This window comes from Poeciliopsis prolifica, unplaced genomic scaffold, assembly GCF_027474105.1.
Source record: "Poeciliopsis prolifica strain line A6 unplaced genomic scaffold, Auburn_PproV2 SCAFFOLD025, whole genome shotgun sequence".
Lineage (NCBI taxonomy): Eukaryota > Metazoa > Chordata > Actinopteri > Cyprinodontiformes > Poeciliidae > Poeciliopsis > Poeciliopsis prolifica.
This window is the reverse complement of record NW_026562400.1, coordinates 371,503-396,774: the sequence shown is the minus strand read 5'-3', so window position 1 is coordinate 396,774 and position 25,272 is coordinate 371,503. Positions and strand designations below refer to the sequence as shown.

At 37.5% G+C, this 25,272-nt stretch overlaps 1 protein-coding gene across 7 annotated transcripts in view; it reads left to right on the top strand.

Annotated features, from left to right (window-relative positions):
- The window catches only part of syngap1b (synaptic Ras GTPase activating protein 1b), a 153,786-nt gene that overhangs the window by 85,280 nt on the left and 43,234 nt on the right, over positions 1-25,272 (top strand). For 5 of the 7 annotated variants that reach the window (XM_055047232.1, XM_055047236.1, XM_055047234.1 and 2 more), the window contains 2 exons: positions 18,153-18,634; positions 24,010-24,131. In XM_055047232.1, the coding sequence (XP_054903207.1) occupies positions 18,153-18,634; positions 24,010-24,131 (604 nt within the window). The remainder of the gene's footprint in view (positions 1-18,152; positions 18,635-24,009; positions 24,132-25,272) is intronic. The other 2 variants (XM_055047235.1, XM_055047233.1) reach the window with 1 other exon arrangement.

Below are 25,272 nucleotides of genomic sequence, written 5' to 3'. Positions count from 1 at the left end.
GATTTATTTTGAGCTATGCTTTATAAATATTCAGCATTTTATAACAAATGTGTATGACATAGTTACTTATGTTTGTTACATGAAATTGTACTATAGTCCTGAAAATACTTTAACTAATTGGGGATATTATAAACTAGAAGTAAACAATAATAACAAAAAAAAATAATATTTCAGCAAGCAATATTTCGACATATTACTATTTACAATGACAAGTATGTTTGAGGACAAGCATAATAACTATATAAATGAAGTTTACATTCATTTTTTTAAAACTGCTTCAGTAATGGTGGCTTCATACCTCCTTTTTGGTCAAATATAGTGTTTGGTCTAACTGAATTTTAAAGTGTCTATAATTGTTTTTGATCTTTTTTCTTCTTTGATTAAATATTCAAAGTGCTGTATCACCCAGGAACTGGAAAGAACATTTGGCTGATGTGAAATGTGTTCAGGAAACAATAGGAAACCTTCATTTGCCTATTCAAGCATTTAACGTGTCCTTCAAGTTCATTGTACTTTATTTTTATAGTGCCACTATAAAAATCAACTGAATTGTTCCATTTACATGAAAAGTACCCTTCAAGACACAGCTTGTGAAACAAATTAATTTATTCCAATCCAAAACAATCAGATTCAACATAAAGCATAAATGAGTAAAAAGTAGCTTTTTCACCAACACATATTCTCACTTTGCGTCTCTGGCCTCTCATTCCGAAGCAGACTCTAAAAGGCAACACAACTCTTGTTTCCTGCCAAAAACTGCAGACTGGCTGTGTCTGCTTGTTGTCCAGTGCTCCACTGTGCAACATCCATCTGTCCTTTTCTGATAAAACAATCCAAGACACAATCTGAGGTGTTTAAAGGCATCGGGTGATGTTTGCTAATTGGCAAAAAAAATGCAGGCTCCTCTTTCCTGGCTGGGAGTGATTCTGGAAAGAATCTATTGAGGAGACAAAACTTCAAAAGTTAACATATCTTGATGTCTTGATCTCAACTGATGGCAGAATGGAGAACCAAAAAATGCACGGATCTCGGTTACATCCACAGGAATCGTTCAAGTCTCCCACTGTGCAAAAGATCTTGAGGAAAAAGCTCTTGATTTACTGGTGCATCTACACTCCAGCATTCATATGTTATCATGAGATGTGGAACATTACAAGCAGATGAGATTCCTATGAAAGATGGCTGGGCTTTGCCTTTGAAAGAGGTTATATAGGAGTGCTCAGGAGTAATTTTCTTGTTAGATGTGTTCCTGGATAGATAGGTTGGTAATCATTCTTTTTCACTATCCAGCAAGTGACTGCAGATGAGGCCTCAATTGAATTCTTTCTGAAATGTCTAAATGACAGCAAGGCACTAAAATTCTTGCTCCATAGACACCAAGTAGGATGTAAGTTATTTACATGGAAATACTTGTTCCTTCACCCTCCATGAAGTGGTTCTATCATTTTAAGAGATCTATGAGATATGAACCGAGAAGATATGAACAATTTGCTTGTCAGAGTTTTGTGTCTGGTGTAGGAGCATCAGTGTGAAGTGCTCTATAACCAATAGAAATCCTTAGCAAAGCGATCTTGACACTGCTAGCATCTTGGTACTAAAAAATAATACACACAGTATTTATAGAGTCATGCTGCAGCTTTTTTACTTTAGTTGTTTGTGATATATTTAAGAAACAAGGTGGTGTTTAGGCATTACATAGGGTTTCACCAATCAATTTTTTTTTTCCATTTTTGGTGCTCATACAGATATCTGAGGTATAGTATTGACCGATACAGAGAAAATCACTGCTGAATTGACTTAAAACATTGATTAAAAAAAACAAAAAAACACAGAGGTCAGAGTTGATGGAAGGATGGGTGGAGTTTGAAACAATCCTGGAAGAAACTTTGTTAGGGTTGTCTCCATCCAATTGCAATCTGTCGTGACCATGAGCTGATTTCCAAATAAGATTGGACAGAAGCTTATGTATTCATAAGCAAAGCTGGGAGAGTTGTAAAAGCAGTGTTTTATATATATATAAAAAAAAAAAAAATTCCCTTCTCACCCACCGCGGGTGGTTCTTATCCTCTGAGCTCGGGTCCTCTACCAGAGGCCTGGGAGCTTGAGGGTTCTGCGCAGTATCTTGGCTGTGCCAAGGACTGCACATTTCTGGACTGAGATGTCTGATGTTGTTCCTGGGATCTGTTGTAGCCACTGCTCCAGTTTGGGGGTTACTGCCCCGAGGGCCCCGATGACCACAGGCACCACTGTGGTCTTCACCTTCCAGGCCCTCTCCAGTTCCTCCCTGAGGCCCTGGTATTTCTCTAGTTTCTCGTGCTCCTTTTTCCTGATGTTGCAATCACTTGGTATTGCTACATCTACCACAACGGCTTTCCTCTGTTGTTTATCCACTACGACAATGTCTGGTTGGTTCGCCATTACCATTTTGTCTGTCTGGATCTGGAAGTCCCACAGGATCTTAGCTCTGGCGTTCTCCACCACCTTTGGGGGTGTTTCCCACTTTGATCTCGGGGTTTCCAGTCCATATTCTGCACAGATGTTTCTGTACACTATGCCTGCCACTTGGTTATGTCGCTCCATGTACGCTTTCCCTGCCAGTATCTTGCACCCTGCTGTGATGTGCTGGACTGTCTCAGGGGCCTCCTTGCACAACCTACACCTTGGGTCTTGTCTGGTGTGGTAGATCTGGGCCTCTATTGCTCTGGTGTTTAGGGCCTGTTCCTGGCTGCCAGGATGAGGGCCTCTGTGCTGTCCTTGAGTCCAGCTTTTTCCAGCCATTGGTAGGATTACTGATATCAGCCACTTGGGTTATTTGCTGGTGGTACATCCCATGTAGGGGTTTGTCCTCCCATGATGGTATCTCTGGCACCTCAAACTCCGTTCCCTGTTGTCTGAGACATTCACTGAGCACATTGTCTGTTGAGGCTTTGTCCCTGATGTATTTATGGATCTTAGTTGTTTCGTCCTGGACAGTGGTTCTCACACTCACTAGTCCTCTGCCTCCTTCCTTGCGGCTCGTGTACAGTCTCAGGGTGCTGGATTTGGGATGGAACCCTCCATGCATTGTTAGTAGCTTTCTGGTCTTAATATCTGTGGCTTTTATCTCCTCCTTTGGCCAGCTAATTATTCCAGCAGGGTATCTGATTACTGGCAAGGCATAGCTGTTTATCGCACAGATTTTGTTCTTGCCATTGAGCTGGCTTCTCAGGACTTGCCTTATTCGTTGGAGGTATTTAGCTGTGGCTCCTTTCCTTGTGACCTCATCGAGGTTGCCATTTGCTTGTGGTATACCTAGGTACTTGTAACTGTCCTCTATGTCTGCTATTGTTCCTTGTGGGAGTGAGACTCCTTCTGTGCGGATCACCTTCCCCCTCTTTGTGATCAGCCGACCACATTTCTCTAGTCCGAATGACATCCCAATGTCAGTGCTGTAGATCCTGGTGGTGTGGATCAGTGAGTCGATGTCTCGCTCACACTTGGCGTACAGCTTGATGTCATCCATGTAGAGTAGGTGACTGATATTGGCCCCATTTTTGAGTCTGTATCCGTAGCCAGTCTTGTTGATAACTTGGCTGAGGGGGTTCAGGCCTATGCAGAACAGTAGCGGGGACAGAGCATCTCCTTGGTATATGCCACATTTGATGGACACTTGTGCAAGTGGTTTGCAGTTGGCTTCAAGGGTGGTTTTCCACAGCCTCATCGAGTTTGCAATGAAGGCTCTCAGAATCCTCTGGTAGAGGACCCGAGCTCAGAGGATAAGAACCACCCGCGGTGGGTGAGAAGGGAATTTTATATATATATATATATATATATATATATATATATATATATATATATATATATATATATATATATATATATATATACTCTCCAGTTTCCGTATTTTTTTTATTTCAAAATGATGCACCAGTTTCACAAAATCCCAATGAAAGATGTTACGTTTGTAATACAACTAAATAAGAACAAGCTGAAAGCGTCTGAATACCAATGGAGCATATTTAATCAATCCTGTATACCAAGCTAATTGTTAAAACATAAAACGATAATATGCTGTTTTTTTTTAAATTTTTTGTTCACATTCTGGCTCTGAAAATGTCATCAATTCCTTTACTTTAGATGTCTACAAAGTTTAATTCATCGTTTGTTTTCATGTGACTTCAGATTCATTCATTATTTTTTTTACTTTTCTTTCATAAAATAATGCATAACCCACTTTTATTTTCCCTTCCTGTCCCATAATAATATAATTTATCTGTCAGTGTATGATTTATTTCACTGTTTATTGCTCTATGTCTAAAAACACAACAGTGACTGCCTTGCATTTGTAGTCAGAGTTCATGTATCAAAAGCAAACATAGAGCCAAACAGCTTTCCATCATAACAAAGGCAAACATACAAAAAGCCCTGAGCATTTCAGCGCTATTAAGACACCCACTCCCTCTCCATCCTCCATCTCTGGTTCTTGTGCTGTCTCCATCCAACTCCCCCTTTGTCAGTCCGACTCCCAGCTCCTACCTCTTGTTACCACTCCCCCAGATGCACTTCCTCCTTTTCTCTGCCTCTCCTTTTTTCCTCTATTCAGCTGTCATCCTGTCTTCGTTCCATATAGTCCTGCTCTTGCACTGTCTCTTCTACTCCTACACGAGCACTTAGCACCACCACATCCGCCCCCACGCGCAAGCTTTTTTTTTTTAAACCAACCTCTTACTCATGTGTGTCTACATCCCTCCCTCCCACTCTTTTAACTCTGTCTCTCTTGCACTTCTCTCGTTGGGTCTGAGCTGGAAGCGATTGCCACCCACACATTCCCTCTTCAGCGCTCAGCCTGACATCAGATTTACATTCACAATGAACAAGAACAGCATCTCTCATGTTTCCTTGCACATGGCTGTACATACAGTCTTTGAATGCCTGAGCGGCTTGCTGCCATATGAAAACAAATGTGTCTATTTTGTGTTTGACATGCAAGCTTTTGTTGCCTTTCTGTGGCGGCTGATAATCCTGTTTAGGTCTAGTTTTTAGCATTAAATTGAATTGTTATGGATGTTTAAGTTGAGATTAATGAATAGATCAAATCTGACTTATTTTCAAGGAGCAGTTCTCTTGTGCATGACTAGAAAATTAGAAACACCCCATTTCGACGGAATAGCTTAGCTTAACTTATAATACAACAGAAGAACCTGCTAACACACTGGTTGCTATTGTGACTCCCACCTTTTACTTTTTTTGTGGAGCAGAGATGGAGGGGCTGCTTTGTTGCATTAGACTGCCAAACAAAAACATTAACTCTTTTTTTTAACAAAACAAAGATTCGGTGGAAAAACAAAATTTTATCAAAAAATTCTTGAATTGTTAAAGGCACAATATTGTGAATGCATAAATGTGAAAAATTTTTGAAAATAAAATATTTATTAACATGTTAATTTTATATTACAGCTTAAAATGGAAGCACCAAATTGGAGTTGAGCGCTCTGCACACTCAGAGGCTTTAAGAGAAAATCATAACTCCTTCACCAATGACAGAAACACAAAGTAGGATTTGACACAATTTCCTGAGTCTTGATGTAGAAATGATGCACTGGAAAACAAAGGGCATGAAAGCAGTTTGATTAAAACTGGAAATTTTCAAGTTCAAAATTTAGTGTGTGTGACATCATAATAAGCCCTTAAATACGTTCTCAGAACTTTTCATTTTTCTGATATTGTGATATGTTACTGTGCTTGCCTTGCAGCTTTTTGGTTAATCACACTATTTTCAAACTGCTTCATAAATCAATTTAATTGAATATCCAGTTGAAATAAGTAACAGTACACCTTATAATGGCTTATTTACAGATAAAACCAGATATTACATGCGCTAAATAATAAGATACATACACACTCTTCTTCTCATTTCTGAAGTCATGTCAGACCAAACATTTCGTGTTTTATCTTTGTTAGAATTACCAAAATTATTTCTATTTGCTAAATATCAGAAAGCCTTGTAAGAACAATTTTTCTCATTCTTTAAGTACATTTTGAATTCCTCAAAATCAAACTTTGCATATATTTGGTCAGTATTACGGATAACTGTGTCCTTTTCATTATTTCTTTTGCAAAGTTGATGTTGACATTTAGAAATATTCTTCTTAGATCTGCCTTTCCTAAATATATATATATGTCTGTCATAAGCATAGAATAAGACAAGATAGGAAAAATGTACTTCTGTTTTAATATTGACAATTTATTCAACTGACTTTAAAACTGTTTAAAGTTATACATATTTACCCAAAAAAATATGAAGCAAATTGTCACAATTTTGCCTTTTTTGTACATACTATCATTTGTAATTCTGTTAATTTGTTTTTTGGTATTTTTTATTTTATTTTTTGTCTTTATGTGAATCTATATGCCTAAATAGTTTGTCAGTTTGTAACTGTTACACCTGCATTTCCCCAGTATGGGACAATAAAGAGTATTTCTATTCTATCCTATTTTATTCTAACAAACCACAGTGAAGACACATTGGTGGAGGAAGATGACACTCTTTTTGGATTTTTTGGTTGCTTGCATTAATAGCACATTTTTAACAGGAAAATGCTTGTTTTTTATTAGCTTTATTGATTTATTTTTTGATGAAGCAAAATGTACATTTTCACCCTGTAAATCTTCAGGATGATTAACAATGTCATTGGTTCTCACTCTTAATGCAGGAGATCACTTAAAAGAAGAAGAAGAAGAATGATGTCTTTATTATGAGAATCCCTCCCGTCCTTTCCAGGGGCAATTTAATCTCCTGCCATCTGCTGAAAGATACTGCTTGAAGAAAAAACAGAACGTGCAACAACTCCACTCTTGAATGCGCTCCGTAGGCCAAGATAAAGTTAAAGCACTATTATTATATCCCTGATTACTTTGTAAAGAACAATTTTTTTGACATTGTTCCTGAAATTATGATGTTTATAAGTAAGGGAACAGATTTCAAACAATATTCTTAGAGTTTGACACCACCCGTAATTTAGGAACATTCGCTTAGCAGTGGAAACTGCTGCATTAGTGGGCAATGGGTGGTAATTATAATACAGGACTAGGAACATATGAACGGCCTTCAAGATGTCAAATTAAGCCTGTCTAATTTACAAGGTAAATTAGAGAGAAATGGGGCTATTCTTAGTGCAATCAGTCTCAGACAGAGAAAAGTCGATTCAGAGAAAATTGGCTTTAAAAACTAAAGAACTAGCTGACCCAGGGGCACTAGTCATTAAGTTGATTAGCACCGCAGCCTGCTTTCACCTCATGCTCTTCAGTGAACTAAGTTTCTTTGCTATGCTTTGAGTCGTAACTCCATTAATGTGAACAGTTTGTGCTTTTTCTGCAGCTGGGGAACTGGTAAGCTCAGCAATGAGCATCCTGTCCAACATATTTCTCAGATTTTTCATCAAAAAGAGTTTACAATAAGCAATATTGTATTTTTATAGAACAGGGCTTGGATTGAAAGCAAGTTTCAGAGGTCAGATGATATATATATATTGTAGAAACCTCTCTTTACCCTTAGTGGTTTGTTTGAAAAGTTTTCCAATTTTCTGTGGAATTTACGTCCAAGCAAATCCATCCTTACGCCAAAAAAAAGTCTAAGCCAACAAAAAAAAAAACAAAAAAACAAGAGATTCATCTCATCCTCTAAAGGACAAAGTTTGCATGATAAATGTTAAAGTTCAAGAAAGGACAACAGGAAAAGGACTGAACAATTATAGGCTTTTTGGAAAGGTTGCAGGAAGGAAAAACCTTATTTATCATATAATGAGCAGCCCAGCAAATAAGTCTATTAGTTGTATGTTATTAAACTCCTGGAATGCCACATTTATCCACACTATGCTATTTATGCAGTTCTGATTTTTGTTATTCTAAAAGATATGCATTTTCATTGAAGTATGCCTGTACATTTTGGGAAGAATAAAGATAATTTCTAATCAAGATTTTTACTTTGCAAAACTAAGGGCAGTTAATTGTCAAAAATAAGATAATAGTTGAAAGTATTATCGAAACATTATCAGTCATTCCAAATCCAGAAGAAGTAATTGGTTGTTTTTAGTTTTTCAGGGTGGCATTTATTGTGTCTGCTTAAAAACATAATTCTAGCTTCATAGCAATAATAAAAGAGCTTTCTTGTTGATTATTTATCAAGATCTAATTTCCTAAACTTGACCTTCTCTGAAAAACAAGTGGATTGTTTTGGGATTGTGATTTCAAAAAACATGAACAAGTGACTTAAACGACACTGTTCCTGTGCGCGGGTGATTTATTGAGCGGCTAAATCAAAGAGGCAGGGAGGTTTATTCCACATGACCCCAGTCAGGCAGAATCACGACCCCCCATGACATGATAATGCCTCTGCCTGCATTTTTCTGCTCTGCCTTTCAAGCCTTTACATCATCCATAAACGCTGCTTATGTAAGAGTTTTAAATTAGGCCCAACAAGAAAATGAACGTAATTCTCCTCATGCATTATCATCATCTGTTAATCATTATGAGTGTCATTAACACTGACTGAAGACATAAAAGTATTTATTGATTATTTAGCTGATATCTCTCAGTCAAATCTCGCTGTTCAGCTGAATCTATTCATTTATGTATATTTTTCTGCTGCTGTAGTTTCTAAAGACCCTCAGTGCTCTGGGTGTTTTTGTGTTTTGGACATACTGTGCGTCTGAAAATAAAATGCAAGGTGCTTCAGGAAAAAGGAAAAAAAAAGTGTCCATGGCAACAGAATACAGATCCAGAGTAAGGATCAAAAAGAGAGAGAGTGAAAAAATAGATTCCAACGAGTCTGTTCAGTTTTTTATCATCATTATTCTGCTGTCAATGTCTTTTTAAAAATAAAGCCGAATGGCTCTGATTAATTCAGACGGCCATTAACGTGTGAATTAATTTATTGGATGAGGCTGAACAGACAAAGCCAAGCATGCATGCTTTGGTTTGAATTTGGTCTCAGGCTAGCACCCTCTGCTGACCTCATCCATCTAAAATCTATCAGGAGAAAGACTACAGAGGAGATGATTTTTATACTGAGCCTGAATGAGTTTTCGCACAAGATGCCGCCTACTGTTCTCCTCTTTCTGCATATAGAACGGGGTACTTAAACTGTATTATCTTCATAAAAGTGAATTGATGTCCGTATTCACCCTGGATTGTAAATTTTTATTTGAATTTAAAATGCCTGCATGGATTCGTACAATATGTGGACGGTTAGTCAAAATTTTAGAGCATAACTGTCTCTTTTCTGCTTTATATGCAAAAAAGTAAAAAGGAGGCCTATTTGTGAGGTTATTTTAAACTTCTTAATGAACTCACACTCAGTAAACACACTCAAAAGCTTTGCTTCACTGAAGGTTTGCACATCTTTTTTGTACAAACAAAATGGTTCAAAACATTGATTACTTTGTCCAATCCACAAAGCTGCCACAGAAGATTTGCACCTGAAAATGCACTAGTAAGCAAGCAGCCTCTTACTGTATCAATGTAGTTTTCACACATTGTAAGCAAAACAAACCATGTTTTTGTTTGCTATAGAACTTATAACCAGGTTGAAAAGTGTTGTCGTCTCAAAGACAAGAGTTGTTTGCAGCACACAGTTAACATGGACCATTTAGTAAAAACCGATGGTTCTGCTTGGTCACACTGGGGTGAAGTTTCCTCCATCAGTTTTTGCTCTGATATTTTGAATATTGACTCATTAAAGCACATAAAACAATTGTTGTAGATTTATTTACACAAGTTCCCAATACTGCAGACTACATCTGCCGTACAAATAAAATCCAATATATCTTGTAGATGTAGATGATTTTTAAGGGTAACGAGACACAAAAATGATTTGCTTTAAACCTACAGTTACGTATGTTTTGGTGCTTTTCGATTTGCTCTATTCAAGATGAACAAATAGAGACTACAGAAAAGATTTAGATTTATTTAAATTGATAAAGGATAAGTGGGTAAAGCGGATGGATGGACAGACGGATAATAAAACCAGTTAAATGTGCTCAATGTTCTTTAGGAATTATTTGCAGATGTGGGAATTAAAATAGTTTACTTTGGAACTATTTCGACATTTAGATAGATCCGAAATGTGCTTGAATGCACCATAAAAGCACAGCTGTTGGGAAATCCATCATCAGAAATCAGTTCAGTTGGGACAAAATTAGCGTGTTGTGCTATTCATCAACTGGATTTAGACAGTAGCTGATTTTTCACCATTAGCCTTGATGCTGGCATTGAGGATAATTGCTAATTGTTTGTTTCTGCAAATGACATGCTGAAACTTATTTTTGTTTCAGGTAAATGAAATCTGTTAGGCACAGAGAGAGCTGCAGACCTTATTGCTATTTGGTCCAGAGCAGATCTCAGCAGAGTGACAGCGATCCTCTTTGTTTTTTTGTTTGTTTGCTTTGACAGGACAACTTTTAATTGTGGTATTGATTTGTAAAGTTCAGTGTTGGTCAACTTCAGTCTGCCTTGTGTGGCTACTTGCATCCATAACAGACAGATTACTGTTTCCCATTCAGAGTTGTCTCTTTCTCTGCCAAACCATGAAAATGTTTTAGTGGAAAATAACAGGTCTTAAGGTTTTATCCGAACAAAATGTCAACACTGCTCAGCCTAGAAATGAAATGTTGAATTGTTGAGTTTCTGGTTCAGTCTGACTGAAGCTCACAGCTGCCTTTGGTGCTAAACTCAATATTTAGTAACGCAGTTCATGGCCTAGAAATAGTGGTCATTGCGGAAATTTGTTGGCTAGAGATCAGTTTTGAAAATTAGAGTAACAATGTTCCCATAAAAATGTGAAATCAATGAATCTATCTTGGGCTTTTGTTTGTTTCTGCTTATGACATTTGCTGTAACTTATTTTTAGTTCAGATTATTTTTATATCATTTCTTATGTTTGCAAAGACTGTAATTATTTCAGCAACACACTTTGTTTTATGGAATAACAGTAAAACTAGAGCGGCAATAATTGTGATAATTGATATGATCGTCTCATTTGTTAGATCCCAAATGGGGTCGTTCCCTCAATAATAAGTTGTGCAGAGATTGATCTAGGCAAATGCTGTGGCTGTAAAGGAAAATCTGAATATATGAAATAATAAAAGTCGTAATAATCTATTTGCCAAAACATTTTGATGTCAGCCTCATCAGTCTGATTGAGCTGGAGACAGAAAAGGTTTTGTCTGCTGAAATGAGAGTGTTCCTAAAGTTATGATAAACTAGATGGTCAAGGAGAAACTGAGCTGAAAGGCAAAGCTTTTAAATTACATTTCAGTCTTCATCATAGCCATGCAATAATAACTGAAAGAGCAATATTCTGGATAATGACAAGAGTTTAGCCTCAGAAATAGGATGAGAAGCTCCATTTTCTGGGATGATTCCAGAAAAGAGGCACTAAACCAAACTTCTTAATTTTGTGTTGCTGAAATGTTCATGTGTGTTGCATTGAAGGCCGCACTTGCTGTTATGTAATCTTATCATACTTTTTAGCATCAATGCTGTCATTACAGAAGTGTTACTTCAAGTCCCAGCTGTCATACAACCTCAAGCCATCAGAGAACCTTTGTTTATTTTAGCTTTAATTACCTTTAAAGGTGATGTTTAGGATATGACTGGTAAAATTATACTTCTGTAAGCCATTTTCCTGTGTTTTATATGCTACAAAAAGAAAATGTTAGTATGACATGTTATTGTAGAAAACATAACATTTAATCCTGGAAGTGGGTGGAAGTTTGTGCAGATGGTAATGGGAAACAATGACAACCAGCAGGACTAAAAGCAAACAAACATTTCAGCCACAATAAAACCCTTCACTGGAGGATGTAATAAGACACAAGCTCACTGATGTTCTTTTATAATTACCCTGAGGCTTAGGATAGCACACTTCTTGTTTTTATGATCTCACTTTCTGAAGATGAACCAACAGAAATGGTTCAAACTGTGGTTTATTTGGGATGGGGGGTGCAACATTTTCACAGTGTGTTCTTCACCTTATTATACTAACGTGTGAGAACCATGTTTCTCACAGTGCTTCTTTGTGGGGTTTTTAATTGATATTAGTTATGATGTGGACATGCTGCTGGCAGAACCTTTAGCTGTATTTATTAACACTTCCAGTAAAGTAGCAGACTCTGATTATTACTGCAGTGCAACTATAGAGAACGTTTAAATGAATCCTGACCATGTCTCATTCATGCTCTTTAAAATAAACTGTGTATTTGCTTTCAAAAGACTTTTCTAAGGGTTTTACCACGGCTTTATAATCAGCTTGTGTCCTTGACTTTGACTGGGCCATTACAAGAATGTCAGTATTGTCCTGTGTTTAGTCTTTGTGTGCTGTTATTGGTGCATGCCTGATATCCAGCAACTTTTTATATCTCAACTCTGGAGACCAAAGAACATTGTCAGCAGATTTAATAACGTTCAAAAGGGTGAAACTGAAAACAGGACAAATAATCTAAATACAGAACACTTTCATACTGAATTCCTGCTGAATAACTTCATAAGTACATCTATTTGCATGAACATGCACTACTGACACCATCTTGAACAAATCGGTGGTAATTTGCATAACAAAATGATTTACCATCAAATGACACATTCGTGGGCTATATCTAGCACAAAATGATGTTACAAAATTATTCAGTTAGTACACACAGGCAACACAACCCTAAGTGAAAGATAGATGCAGTAATTTTCTCCAAACATCACTGTTTGGCTTGAGGCTACTGCTGCTCAATAAAGTTTTGGTCCAGATAAAAAATGGTTGCAAAGTTGCAATATCTGAAAAAAAAACAAAAAAACAAAAAAAAAAACACTTGTCTGAAGTTAGTTTCTGGAAGCATATCATTTGAAACTTCATAACAGAACACTTCCTTCTGTTTTTAGGATCCTATACTTGCTGTTGACCCAGTTTGGTCCAAACTTCAGAATTACATTTAACTCTAGAATATTTCAACGCAGAGAGAAGTTACACATTTATTCAGCGGCTGCAAGGGGCCAACGTCATGTAGCTGTAAAATTAGCTCAACTCATCGTCCCTCCATCACCGTGCTGACAGTTTGGATGAGGTGTTGATATGCTAAATATGGTCTTCAGCAAACACACCACTGTGCATTATGGCCAGACATCTGGACTTTGATCATCTGTCCTGAGGACATCAATCCAGAAGGTTTGTAGTTTTTCCAGATGGATCTTTACGACCCTTTGATTTTAAAGAGAAGAAAGTTTTGCCTTCAGCCTCTTTCAAACAAGCTGTGCTATACTATTTACTTGTTGGAATTTTTTCAAACTATACTGTGATTAGATTTAACATTTAGTGTGCAAACACATAATTTTAGGGTAATTTGCCGCTGGGGGCCGTTAGCTCTGCATGGTTTTTCTGGGGCTTGCAGTCTTACAAAGACTTAGTTTCTACTTTAGCTGTCTTGTTCTCTAAAACCCATTTTGCTTTATGGAAATAAAATTGAAATACTCATAAATAAATATCATAAATAATTTTGTAGTGATGTTTAGTGTTATTTTTAATAGTTGCTACAGTTGAGTATTCAAATAAAGAAATTAAGCTTTTGTTTCTTTTTTATTTTATTTGCAATAACCACCATTTTTTGGTCAAGAGAAGTCTGTTTGGTGGGATGGAGATATGATGTGATTCACTGGCACAGAGTTCTTTCATAATTTCAGATTTATAATTTACAGCCATTGTTTACATCCAGATTTACTGTTTGGATTTTCTTGTGGAGAGTAATGTCATAAAGCTCGGATGAAACTCGTTCAGACTGCGGTTGCTTGGAAAACTATCAGGTACTTCTTCTTTTAGCCACCTTGAAAATCATACAAATGTTTTTGGATGTCTCAAGAAAGATCTGCTGCAAAATGTAATTGAGAAGCTATAACTCATTTGGTACAAATTGTAAGAGTAGTTATATATCTCATTGCAATGACAGCAGAAACTTTCCCCTGAAATATTGTACCTTTTAAAGGTTGTTTCTTGTATTCTGCATTTCCACTGAAGGTGTGGGAGGGCAAAACATAGTGCTTGTCATCATTTGGTGGACATTTTTAAAGAGGAAAGTCAAGTTTATTGATCGTATTTAAATGTAAAACCCGCTTTATATCTGATGTATTTATATGTAATGTGTATTTTACAGAATTTTCCTTCACTTGCCAATTATCCGACATACAGGTGGCAATTTACTGCTAGGCTCTGAACTTGGATAAAGAGGCATTGGCACAGTTACTGCAAACTCTGTCATGGTAGATTTTTTTTTTCCCCGTGTTTGCGTGGGTTGCAGAAAATGTTAGAACTGCAGACAGAGAGAGACCAGCAGGCTCTCAGTGAAAAGATTGCCATTTGGACAGGTAAATGAAAGGCAGAGAAGAGAGAGGGCCGGGAGGATAAATGAGGACTACAGATAAAGGTAAGCATGGAGAAAATGGAGGGCTCTTCAGTCCGAACATATCTGAGCGGGAGGGAACCAGATGAAAACAAGAAGAGGGCAGAAAAAGGGGGAGAAATTGTTGGGGAAGAGAGTCCGAGGAGGAGAGAGAGATCAAGGTCTGAGGAGAGGTAGAAGGATGAATGCACTGTTTGAATTATGTAAAATACCTGCGTGGGAGAGAGGAGGTGTGTGTTTGAACATCATGACGGAAAAGCAGAGAGAGCAACAGAGCAATGAGATGGATGGTGTGATTTCAAATAAAAGTCAGATCTGGAGTCTGAACTGTAAGAATAGGACAAATGTAACCGACCTGTGTGCAGGATTGATCTTTGGGATAAAAACGGCAGAAACCTGCAGATGTGGAGAGATGAAGCGGGCTTTCATTCTTTCCTGCTGGATTCAGGAGACTGGAAATGATTATTCAACCGGGGCTGTTAGCATGCCACCGTGTGTTTATTAGACAGGACAGCAGTTTGTTCATATGTGGGGGAATGTGCCGCGACACGCTGGCTGCTTTTCATAACTGTTCATATTTAAGATGCTCTGGCAAAAGCCACAATCTTTTTTTGTAGCAGGCTGGAAATTTGTCAATTTATTTGATTTTTTCTAACAGCTGTTTGACAAATTTACATGGATATTTGCAAAAAGATATTTCTGCTTCCAAATGATGAACATTAACATTTCCATTATCCAGTGCAAACTAGCAGATGGCTTCCAGTCAGTGAATCATAATGACTGGATTTTCCTTTATTGCTCACATTTGACCACATTTGCAAAGCTGATGACATTCTCAGCAGTCCATTACTTATTTTGTGTTTGTCTGACAATATGACTACTTTAGAACATTATTAAAAAAATGTAAAAAGATCTTATAGACTGTTATTGGATCATAATTATGCCAGTGGCAGCAAACACATCTGTCCATTCTAAAAGAGATGCTTACATAACTAAAAGATGAGTATATACTGTCAATATTAACATTCCCTCAGGAGAATTGAGCTAAAACCAATATGTTCGCATAAAGTAAACAATTGTTCTCTGTTTTTAACAAATAACTAGAATTTTTGTCTTATTTCAGCGCGTAAGTTTATGGGTAAATAAGTACCCACTGTTGCCAAATTGACGATTTTTAGTGACGTTTCAGACAGAAAAAGAAAACAGCATTGGTTAGAATCAGCAGGCCAGGATTTTTAAAGGAAACTACAATCGTAACTTTAAGCAAATCAAACCTTTGAATACTAACTTTTTCCGCGTTTTGCCTTGCTGTTTTCTCATGTTTGCTTTGATTCAAATTATGCTAGATAAAAGTTGTTCATGCTGTGAAAATGTGCGCTGCAAGTTTGAGTTTCAAAAATGGAGAGTAAAATCATCAAAGTGACTCAAGAGAAACGGGGAAAAAAAGACATATCTGCATAGTTGCACTGAATGTACTTTGAAACATCAAAACACTATGAAACTAACTCAAATATGCTCTAATCATATCTTAAATGATTGTAACAGCCACATATTCATTTATAAAATGTGTGTAATTGAAATGTAGTGGTGGTGCTGCCTTGCAGAAAGAAGGTTCTGGGTTTGAACTCCTGACCTTATTCTCGGGTTCTCTCCAGGCACTACATGATAGCTTATCCTGTTTTTCTCTTGTAATAATATGGTGACTTATCCAGTGTGTAGCCCGCCCCTCACTTTGTGATTTCGCATGGATTGTAGAAATCAGATAAAAACAGGTCTGTTCAACTAACTTCCTTTTATGCTTTAAGAGAAAACTCATGCTGGTGATAAACATATAATTTGTGGGTACTTTCCAGCACAGTCAAAACACAAGTGAAGTAAAAACATAGCAGCTGCGAATTTGAGACTCCAGCATTGTCAACGGTCAGATTAGTCATTTATTATTTATGTCAGAAACTCTTTCCTTGCTGTTTTCTTTCAGTGAAAAACTAAGTCACCTTGGTTTTGCATACATCTGTCCAGGAATGAGTTATCAGAATACCAGAACCAAATTTTACGGCTTTATTTTTACTCACAAGAGAGGCTGGAGTTTGAGCTTGCATATAGAGAATGAAGGATCTAAAACTAAAGTTTTATTAACCCTGAATGCAAACATTGTCTGTGTTGTATTTCTTGCGTTGCTCGGAGGTGCAACAATTTCTTTTTCTTATGAAACGGGAAATATATCTTGTTATAAGTAAAATTATCTGCCAGTGGAACCGGTACTTTTTCATCAATATTAAGTAATTATTAACTTAAAACAAGATCTTAAGTCTTGCTGAAAAGTCGCTTATAATTTCATGTCTCATTTCAAGTGTACTAAGATATTTGCACTAGAAAGAACAAAAGTACTTGACAAGATTTTGTATTTTTTGCAGTTTATTAGAAGTATAATGATTAAGATGAACACAAAAATTGTGATGGTTTATGACATAATGCACTATTAATTGATATTACATTATCATTTCTAAAAAAACAAGCTAATGATTATTTTGTGATAATTTGTGTTAAATGTAATAATGTCATTATATATGCAGTAAATAGTATTTAAAAATGCTATTTGGATTTTATTGTGTTGATTACATAATGTGATTTAATGATGTTTTATTACATTATTATATTGTAGCATTACAAAGTTTTTGGAGGTTTAAGTGGTGTGATTTTTATACTTGACGCATCTTTTGGTGCAGTATTCTCTGAAAATTAGTCTTCATAGAGGAATTAAATAAATCAAGTTATCTGGAGGTACGTAAGGCTGGACACAGCACAGTTTGCTGTGTCTTCCCTCTTCCAGTTCAAACACATAAAGTCAATCCCTCTGTTTTGATCTTAATTTGGTTTCTATTACATTCCTCTATCCTACAGTTTCCTTTCATACAGTATATAACACCAGGGTGTTTGGCTTCCATGGTACAAGAAATACCTAAACAGTGTCAGAAGGTTGAGTTTTTACCTGTCACTTAGACGTTGAGCCCAGTAGAGCTATTTCTCATTCTTTGCTTTGAGACATTGACTGGTTGTCATCAGAGTCACTTCAGGAAACTGATATTCAGCGCTGACTTTTCATTGACCTTCCCTGTATTTTGTGGACTGATTATAGAGGCTGGTGCAGTGATGAAGTTGCAGCTGTTAAAAATTCACCAAGATTTGGACAGAAGGTCAATGTTAGCTCTGGGTTTCTGTGTTTGTTCTCCAACCACAGATTCACGCGTTATCTCCCAGCTGTCGGACAGCACAGTGCATTATATTGTGACTACCTGAGGAAGTCGATGAGGGCTGTGTTTGTTTGATGATCCATTTTATTCATGCATCCTGCGTTTCCTCCTCTCAAAGCACAGAATGTTAACGTTCGCCTTTGCAGACGTTCAGACAGGAAATCTATCGCTCTGCAAGTCCAGCACCTACTCTGTCAGTGTGAGACGGATGTAGGTGTGTAGAAGTTTCTGGTTCACCTTGCAGTTTGACCTTTTATGGGGGGTTTTCTCCGTCCATCTCACCTTTGCACTGTTCAGCTCATTTTCAGGCAGATATGTGCTCCTGTCTGTGTTCGTTTTCACACCGCCTCTGGTTTTCCGCCGTGTTTGCGGTGCATATTTAGCACCCTGTCCTGTCTACGTCAGATGTGGTCTAATCCTGTAGCTAAAGATAAGACCATGTCTTACCTTTAGCAAGACGTGGGCTCACCTCTGCTTCTTCTTGCAGATCACCGAGCCCGGAGGAAGAGCATAGCCACTGGGAAGCAACCCAGCATGGAGGTCCCTCCCACTGCCCCCCTTCAACCCTTCCGACAATCCGTGAGTAACCCTCCCTATCCTCGGCCTCGCTCGCTGCCTCCGTCCCTCTCGCTCTCCCTCCTCCCTCCTCCCGCTTTCGGCCCATCTCAAACATGTGGCAGACGGGTCAGCGGCACCCCGCCTCACCCCTTCCCTCTGTCCCTGGCCGTCTCCCCGTCCATCACCTTTTGCCCGCCAGTGCAGCCGCAGAAAAAGGGCTCCAAGAAAGGGTCGGCCACGCCCCCGTTGCCCCGCTCGCTGCCTCTCTCTCCCTCCCTATCCTTCACCCTGCCGCACTCGCCTGCCGCCTCCTCCTCCCCTCCCTTCTTGTACTGGGGAGGAGACTGGAGGGCTGCCGGTTCAAGTCCAGTGGCGGGAGGAACGTTTATTGAACCGCTGCCCCCTGTTGAGGTATGTGACACTGAGATACAGGCTGTTTTCATTGCTAAGGCAAAAAAAAGTTCTTTTAAAGGTATTATTACACATTGGGGAAAATGCATATTTCAAACATATTCCAACATATTTTGAGAGTAATTTACCAAACAAAAGAGTGCAGAGTTTTCTAATCGTGTCTTCACTTTTAACTGGAATTGCGTGCTTTTGTCCCACCAACATCAAAGTTTTAGCAACAGAAATAGCTCACTAGACGGGTTTTTACTATAGACAGCAGGGTTTCTACTGAATGAATGTGTTCAGATTGATCTGTACTCAGATTAAAACATAATCTGCTCTGTGACATTTATGTTTTGCTTTGCAGATAGCTTCAGACTGCTGGCTTGGACACTAATGTAATACTTAGCAAGCATTGTTTACTTCAGAAATCATAGAAAACAAACTTACTTTTTTTTTTTTTTGGCAAATTCAACCGCAACAAAAGAAAAGGAAAAGCATAATCACAATTTTTCTCCATTCAAAAATAAATGTATTTGTTTCAAAGTGTTTTAGCAATTCATGCTTTTCCTGTTGTCGAAATGAATTATTCAACCTAAAATTATGGCCTAAGTCATTTTTTGCCAAAAGTTCTGTTTTTTTGTATTTTTCTTGCCTAAATCATCTTTGGCAAGAAAAAAAAAAAAAAAAGAGGTGATGTTTTTTGTGTCGTTGTTGCCAAAATCACTTTTGGCAAAAAATGACTGAGGCCATTATTTTAGGAAGGAAACAAAATATAAATGTAGGCATTTACTTTGCTCATTGACTGAATTAAGCATGATTGGGCATAATTCTCTCTGCCAGACAGAAGCAAAGTGCTTCCAATGTGGTGCTTGGTATGTGTGGGATATGCATAATATGGAAATATGTTATCAAAAAATTGCTAGTTCTCATTTTTGTTGCTGCACAATAATTGATTTTCTCTCATTAGAGAGAATTTTAAGCTTTATGCTCAAACTATGTCACACAGGACTTTAGTTTTTATTTGATTTATCATTGTCAAATCTGGATGAAAATGTCTTCAACATATTTAGTCTAAGTCACAAAGTCTTTGCAGCTCAAATGACTGTGAAAAACATCCAACCATGTTTAGTTTTAAACAAGCAGGGCTTGGCACTATAAGTGTCAACAGATCATAAAAAACACATCTGAGCAAAGACAAAGAAGAAAACTGTTTCAAAGCGAGAAATATTAAGCATAAAGCTGTCGCTCATCCATTTCTGTTTCTCTGCTCCATATTAATAAACCAATAATAATTTCAGTTTTATTAAAAAATGTCTTTGTGATTGTTTTTTAAAACGTGATCAATAAAGTAAATTAACAATGTGATATTAGATAATAATGCACCATATTGGAATTTAATCAAATGCACAATTTAGTCCAATTTATCAGGGGTGTGTAATTAAAGTTTCATCTGAAACCGGTTTGGAGGGAATTGTTGAATGCCTGGAACTCTGTGGGAAACGTGTTGCAGTTCGCACATCAGCCGGGCTTTTAAATGCTGATTTGATGTAAATGCGAGTCGTAGTAAAAGTCAAAACACCTTTAAATGTCAGCGAAGAAGGGAAGTATTGAAACACAACTTCTTATTTAGCTTTAAATATAGATGGGAGCTGAGTGAAAGGTGGAGCAGGAGACGATGTCTGTGGACAGAAATAATGTGTTCTGTGTTTTATTCATAGCAGCAGGTATCACACATGAAGGTGCTTACAGGAGCGGTTTAAGTTTTTACGAGCCCTCCGTGTCGCTCACGTCCTCTCCCTGTTATCCAGCCTGCTGTTTCGCTCTCTGTTTGTATCTCAGAATAGGATAACTTGTTTATTTCCATTTAGAAGCGTCTATTTGCTGCTCATTCATTGTGGCAGAACTGAAAAGGTTTTCCATGCACTTGAAAATCGCTGAAGCTGGATAATCCATTAAATGAAATGCAGAGCCTCAATTTGGCTGCAGAGTTCGGAGTGTTTGTCATTATTTCACACTGGTTTAGATGAGTGTTTGTTATATAAATGTTTTAGGTTCTGTGAATTGGGTAATTTAGCCCTGAAGAGCAGCAGGAGGATGACGAACATGGCCCAGGAATCCTCCCTCTTTGGTTGTCACCTTGTTCTCAACTGCTGTGGTAAATACAAAGTGCAACCTTTTTCTGTTGGTTTAACTTGGAAATTGCCAGCTTTATTTGACCCAAATTTCACACTACTTATTTAACAAAGAAGAAGAAAAAATGGAGAAAAAATGTACTGCTTTGGTTCGTGCCAAAGCAGTACATGTCTAATTCACTTTTTTTCTTTTATTTTTTGCCACATTTCAAAATTTTTTAAAAATTTGCATGATAATTGGATGGAAACATGACCATTATGTAAAAGCTTATTCAGTGGAAAACTTTTAAAACAGCTAGGTCAGATTATGCACAGAAAAATTTAAAATGTTCATCTCAGACTTTAAAGGCCTCAATTAATGTTTGGACAATTTGAAAAGATTCAGAAAATCTGAACAACTATATGGCTGATGTGGAAGAGTTGAAGGGAAAATCGTATCACATCAAGATTTACTGTAGGTTTACAAAGTTCCATCTGAATAAATCACAATTTTCACTCTCTGCTTTTCCATTTCACACACGTGTTTGGGCGTAAACGGTTTTAAAACCTGCTAAAGACCTGATCATTGGTTTTGTGGTTATACATAAAACACCACTGAAGGAAGGTGCACTTTTTATTTCCCATGGCTGTAAATCTTATGGTGCTCACAGAATGAAATAAAATGCTAGAAGTAAAACCCCAAAGTGTGCTGCTGCACTCAGAGGAACCATTACTGCCTCCTCCCAACCCCTGAGTGGACGGATTTACTGTATATCTAACTAAAAATAGCCACAAGTTCCTGTATTATCAATTTAGCTGATTATGGCGGCCAATCATGTCGGTGGTGGTGTTGCCACCCAAGGGGTCTTTCTTTAGAAGAACTTTTGCTGGTAATGCAGCTATTGTCTCTTTTTTTCCACATGACATCCCTGCTCTGAAGATGAGGGGAAATGAGGACAAAACTGTAAAAATAGGTCAAACTAGAGAAGAGCAGCAGGATTAATGCATCTTAATAAAGTAAGGGTATAATATCCTAAAAGCCTCACAACTTAGAGGCAAATAAAATTACTAGAAATATTGTATGTTAGAGCTAACATAAATGTGACCTAATTAAAAGTAAAGAGACTTTTAGGATATTTTTAGTCCAGGAAATCTGTCAGAAACCCAACGCTGATAGAAATGACCACTGCAACTTTGATTCTGCTCTTGTTACTGCGATTTGTTTCGGTTTTCAGCCTCTTTCTCCTACCTTTTGACACTCAACCTGTCAGATGGAGGAGCAAATCAAATCGGAGTTAGTCATGCAGACTATTAGCTTGAAACCAGCAGATGGAGCCAAGCCTTTAGTCATATCCTTAAGACAGGCTTCGAAGCTGTTTGACTCACACCAGATGACAAGGTGTCATTTCCCCACAGTCATTCTCCTGCTGAATAATGTTGTTATGTGATAGGTATATAAATAATCCTTCTGTGCATTAAAAATAAGGAAGTGTTCTATGATAAATCAGCATAATATATGTTTGATGCACTTATTAAAGAATTAAGGCTAATTAACAATAGAAAATGTCCAGGTTTTGCCCAACATATTATTTTCTCTTTTCCAACAAATCGTTATAATCAGGGTCAATGCTCGTTTTCATTGCAAGGTTTCATTCCTGTTCAGAAAGATTTTTTTTAAAATACCAAGGTTGTTTGGCTTTACCAATTTGAAAAAGCACATTTTTGATTCCATTTTAGCATTTTTTGGCGAAGAGCTGTCAAGCAATCAGTTTTCACTCATTTTATCAGACGCAAGTTGCCCAAATTTTCCAGTTTTTTTGAGGCATATCTGATAAAATATTGACTTCATGTGAGTTGACTGATTTCCTGCCAAACTTAGTTCTGTACTCTTAGGTTATTTAAAAACTTGACGTTTCTTCTAGCATAGCCAGTGTTTTACTGATTTGATTTTGATTTGGGGAACTGGAACTTTATTTAAAATGACCAGACCTTTGAGACATTTGAATTTTCATTACTTTTTAGTTAGTAGTTTGGTATCAAAATTGTATTTAGCCAGTGATCTGACCCCCAAAACCAATTATGTAGCCTGTTGGGAAAAAGATAGTTAAGGAGAAAAGGTCTGTCTCCCATTTCCACTCCTTGTGCCTTAGAACAGAGAATATTTTGAGAACCCTTGTTGCACCTGAAGTGGATGAAAATATTCTTCTATTTTACTGAAGTAACATCAGTAAAGTCACTGAAGGGCCTCTAAGCATCAAAGAGCTCATAATAGTTGGAAAGTGTGACAGAATATAAATTACAAGGCATGATAGGAAATGTTTAGACGGTGCATTGAAACAGTTATAATTTTTCCATCTATTGTATCTGTGAAATATGAATGTGATGGTTCTGTTCCTAATCTTGATTGTGCAATAACATGGGACTTTTCTAAAGTTTAACTTTGTTTTTGTTAAACTTTGTATTAGAAGTTTGCATAACAATACACAGTGTCTTGTAAAAGTGCTAAATCTGAGTGTTTTTTACTTCCTGTCACATTACAACCACAACTTTAATTGTTTTTTTATTGGTATTTTATGAAGCGGAAGGATTTTTCTTTTTCTTTTTTACAAAAGAAAAATCTGTGCCTTGTATTTGTACTGTGCCTTTCTGAGTCATTACTTTGTTACTCCAATCACAGTTTCAAATGTTTTGGTGCTTAACTCCTTGAGATTTACACGTTTAGAGTCTGATTTTATTTTTTTTTTGCTCAAGCTCAGTCAGATTGGACAGAGAGCATTTGTGACTTTTCGAGTTTTGCCACGGTTCCAATTGAATGTAGGTCTACTTTTAAGAAAATGTGTTGTAGTTTGTTTTTCTTACATGTGATTTAACCTGTAAGAAAGCCCATGCAGGACAAACTGTCCCAACAAAAATCTTCATGGTCCACTGCTGCCCACTACAGGTTCTCTGATGGCACTGCAGGTCTTTTTTTTTTTTTTTTTACCAACTGGACATGTGCAGCAGTGATTTCTTTTATTAATAAACTTACTGTGTGCTTTCCCTCCTCATGTGTCCCATTTTTTCATTTGTCTGCATTTGATTGTGCATAACGTCTGACACAAACCACTTTGACCCTGCGCTCATCTAACATTTAAACCAAACTCCACCTGACCATTGTGTCCCGCTCCTCACCTCTCCATCACTCATCTGTTCCGACATGTTCGCGCCACCTCGCTCGTCATCCCTCTCCATCTGTTTGTCCCCGTCGCATCATCATCATCCTCCTCCGCCGCCACACTCCAGAGTTTCCTCAGTAAGAGGTTGAAGGGCTCCATCAAGAGGGCTAAGAGTCAGCCGAAACTGGACCGAACGAGCAGTTTCCGCCAAATGATCCTCCCCCGCTTCCGCAGTGCCGACCAAGACAGGTCAGTGAGAGAGACGGCGCGCCGGTGTGTGGATGTTCTGGATGTGTTTGACCACTGCTGAACACAGTCTTACCCTTGCCTTTTGTTTTTACCATGCCTCAGTCTTTTGAAGATGTTTATTCAATTAAAATGAAATAAAAAATTATAGAACTTGTCTACTAAAGTGGTTGGAGTGACTGAAGCTGAAATACTCCAAAACCAATCATGTCCAAACATTTTGTCATTTGGTCCAAAATTGTCCTGCCAAAAATATTTGGAGGTGAAAAGAGAAAAGAAATACAAAAAAATATTTAAATCAACAAAAATTATGTAGTGAATTTTTATGCCTGCTTCACAACAAATTATGAATGTAATATTTACTAAAACAACATAGTCCTTTTGTCTTTTTTAAAGGAAAAAGAGATGTACATTATTGTCAATTCAAAACTTTGAAAATGTTTGACATGTTTGCCTTATTTGAGACAAGCATCGCTGTCCAGTTTGTAACATCTGAGAAAGAAAATGATCAATTTTCAGCTGTAAGAACAGGATCGAGGTGAAACTGTCTTTGCTGCATTTAGCCAAGTTTGCGTTAAAAAAAAAGAACTGGTTTTGAGTAACTGTTGCTGGACTGATTGAAAGTAAAAAGGTTCATCTGCAAGGACTGTCTGTGCTTTCCACCATTGTTATTTGAAGTCAGGAACTGCACAAAATTAATAGAAGGGCAGCAAATGGCTCCCGGGCCACAGTTTGCACAACCTTGTCCTAAACCCTTGATGGATGCATTCACTGTAACATTTAAAGCTATTTTTCTTGATTCACATATATATGTATAAGAATCGGGTTTGGATGAGCCGATAATCACTAAAGTGTTGTGATTCTGGTATGAAAGAGCAGAAGAGTCTAGTTGCATCTTCTTCAATGAGAAAATAAATTCACTTTCCACTCTCACTTCAGTATCACTTTCAGCTGAAATCATCAGTGTTCCCAGTCAGCGCGATGAGGGAACTCTCACCATGGTAACCCGCAGTCAGCCATAATCCTGGCTGTGCAGAAGGAAATGAGTTAGTGGGAGATTTGCTTAATTACACCTCCTCTGGATCCTGGACAGACGTACAGTAGAGCAAAGATTCCTCAGCAGGAACATGAATTTCATTCTGCT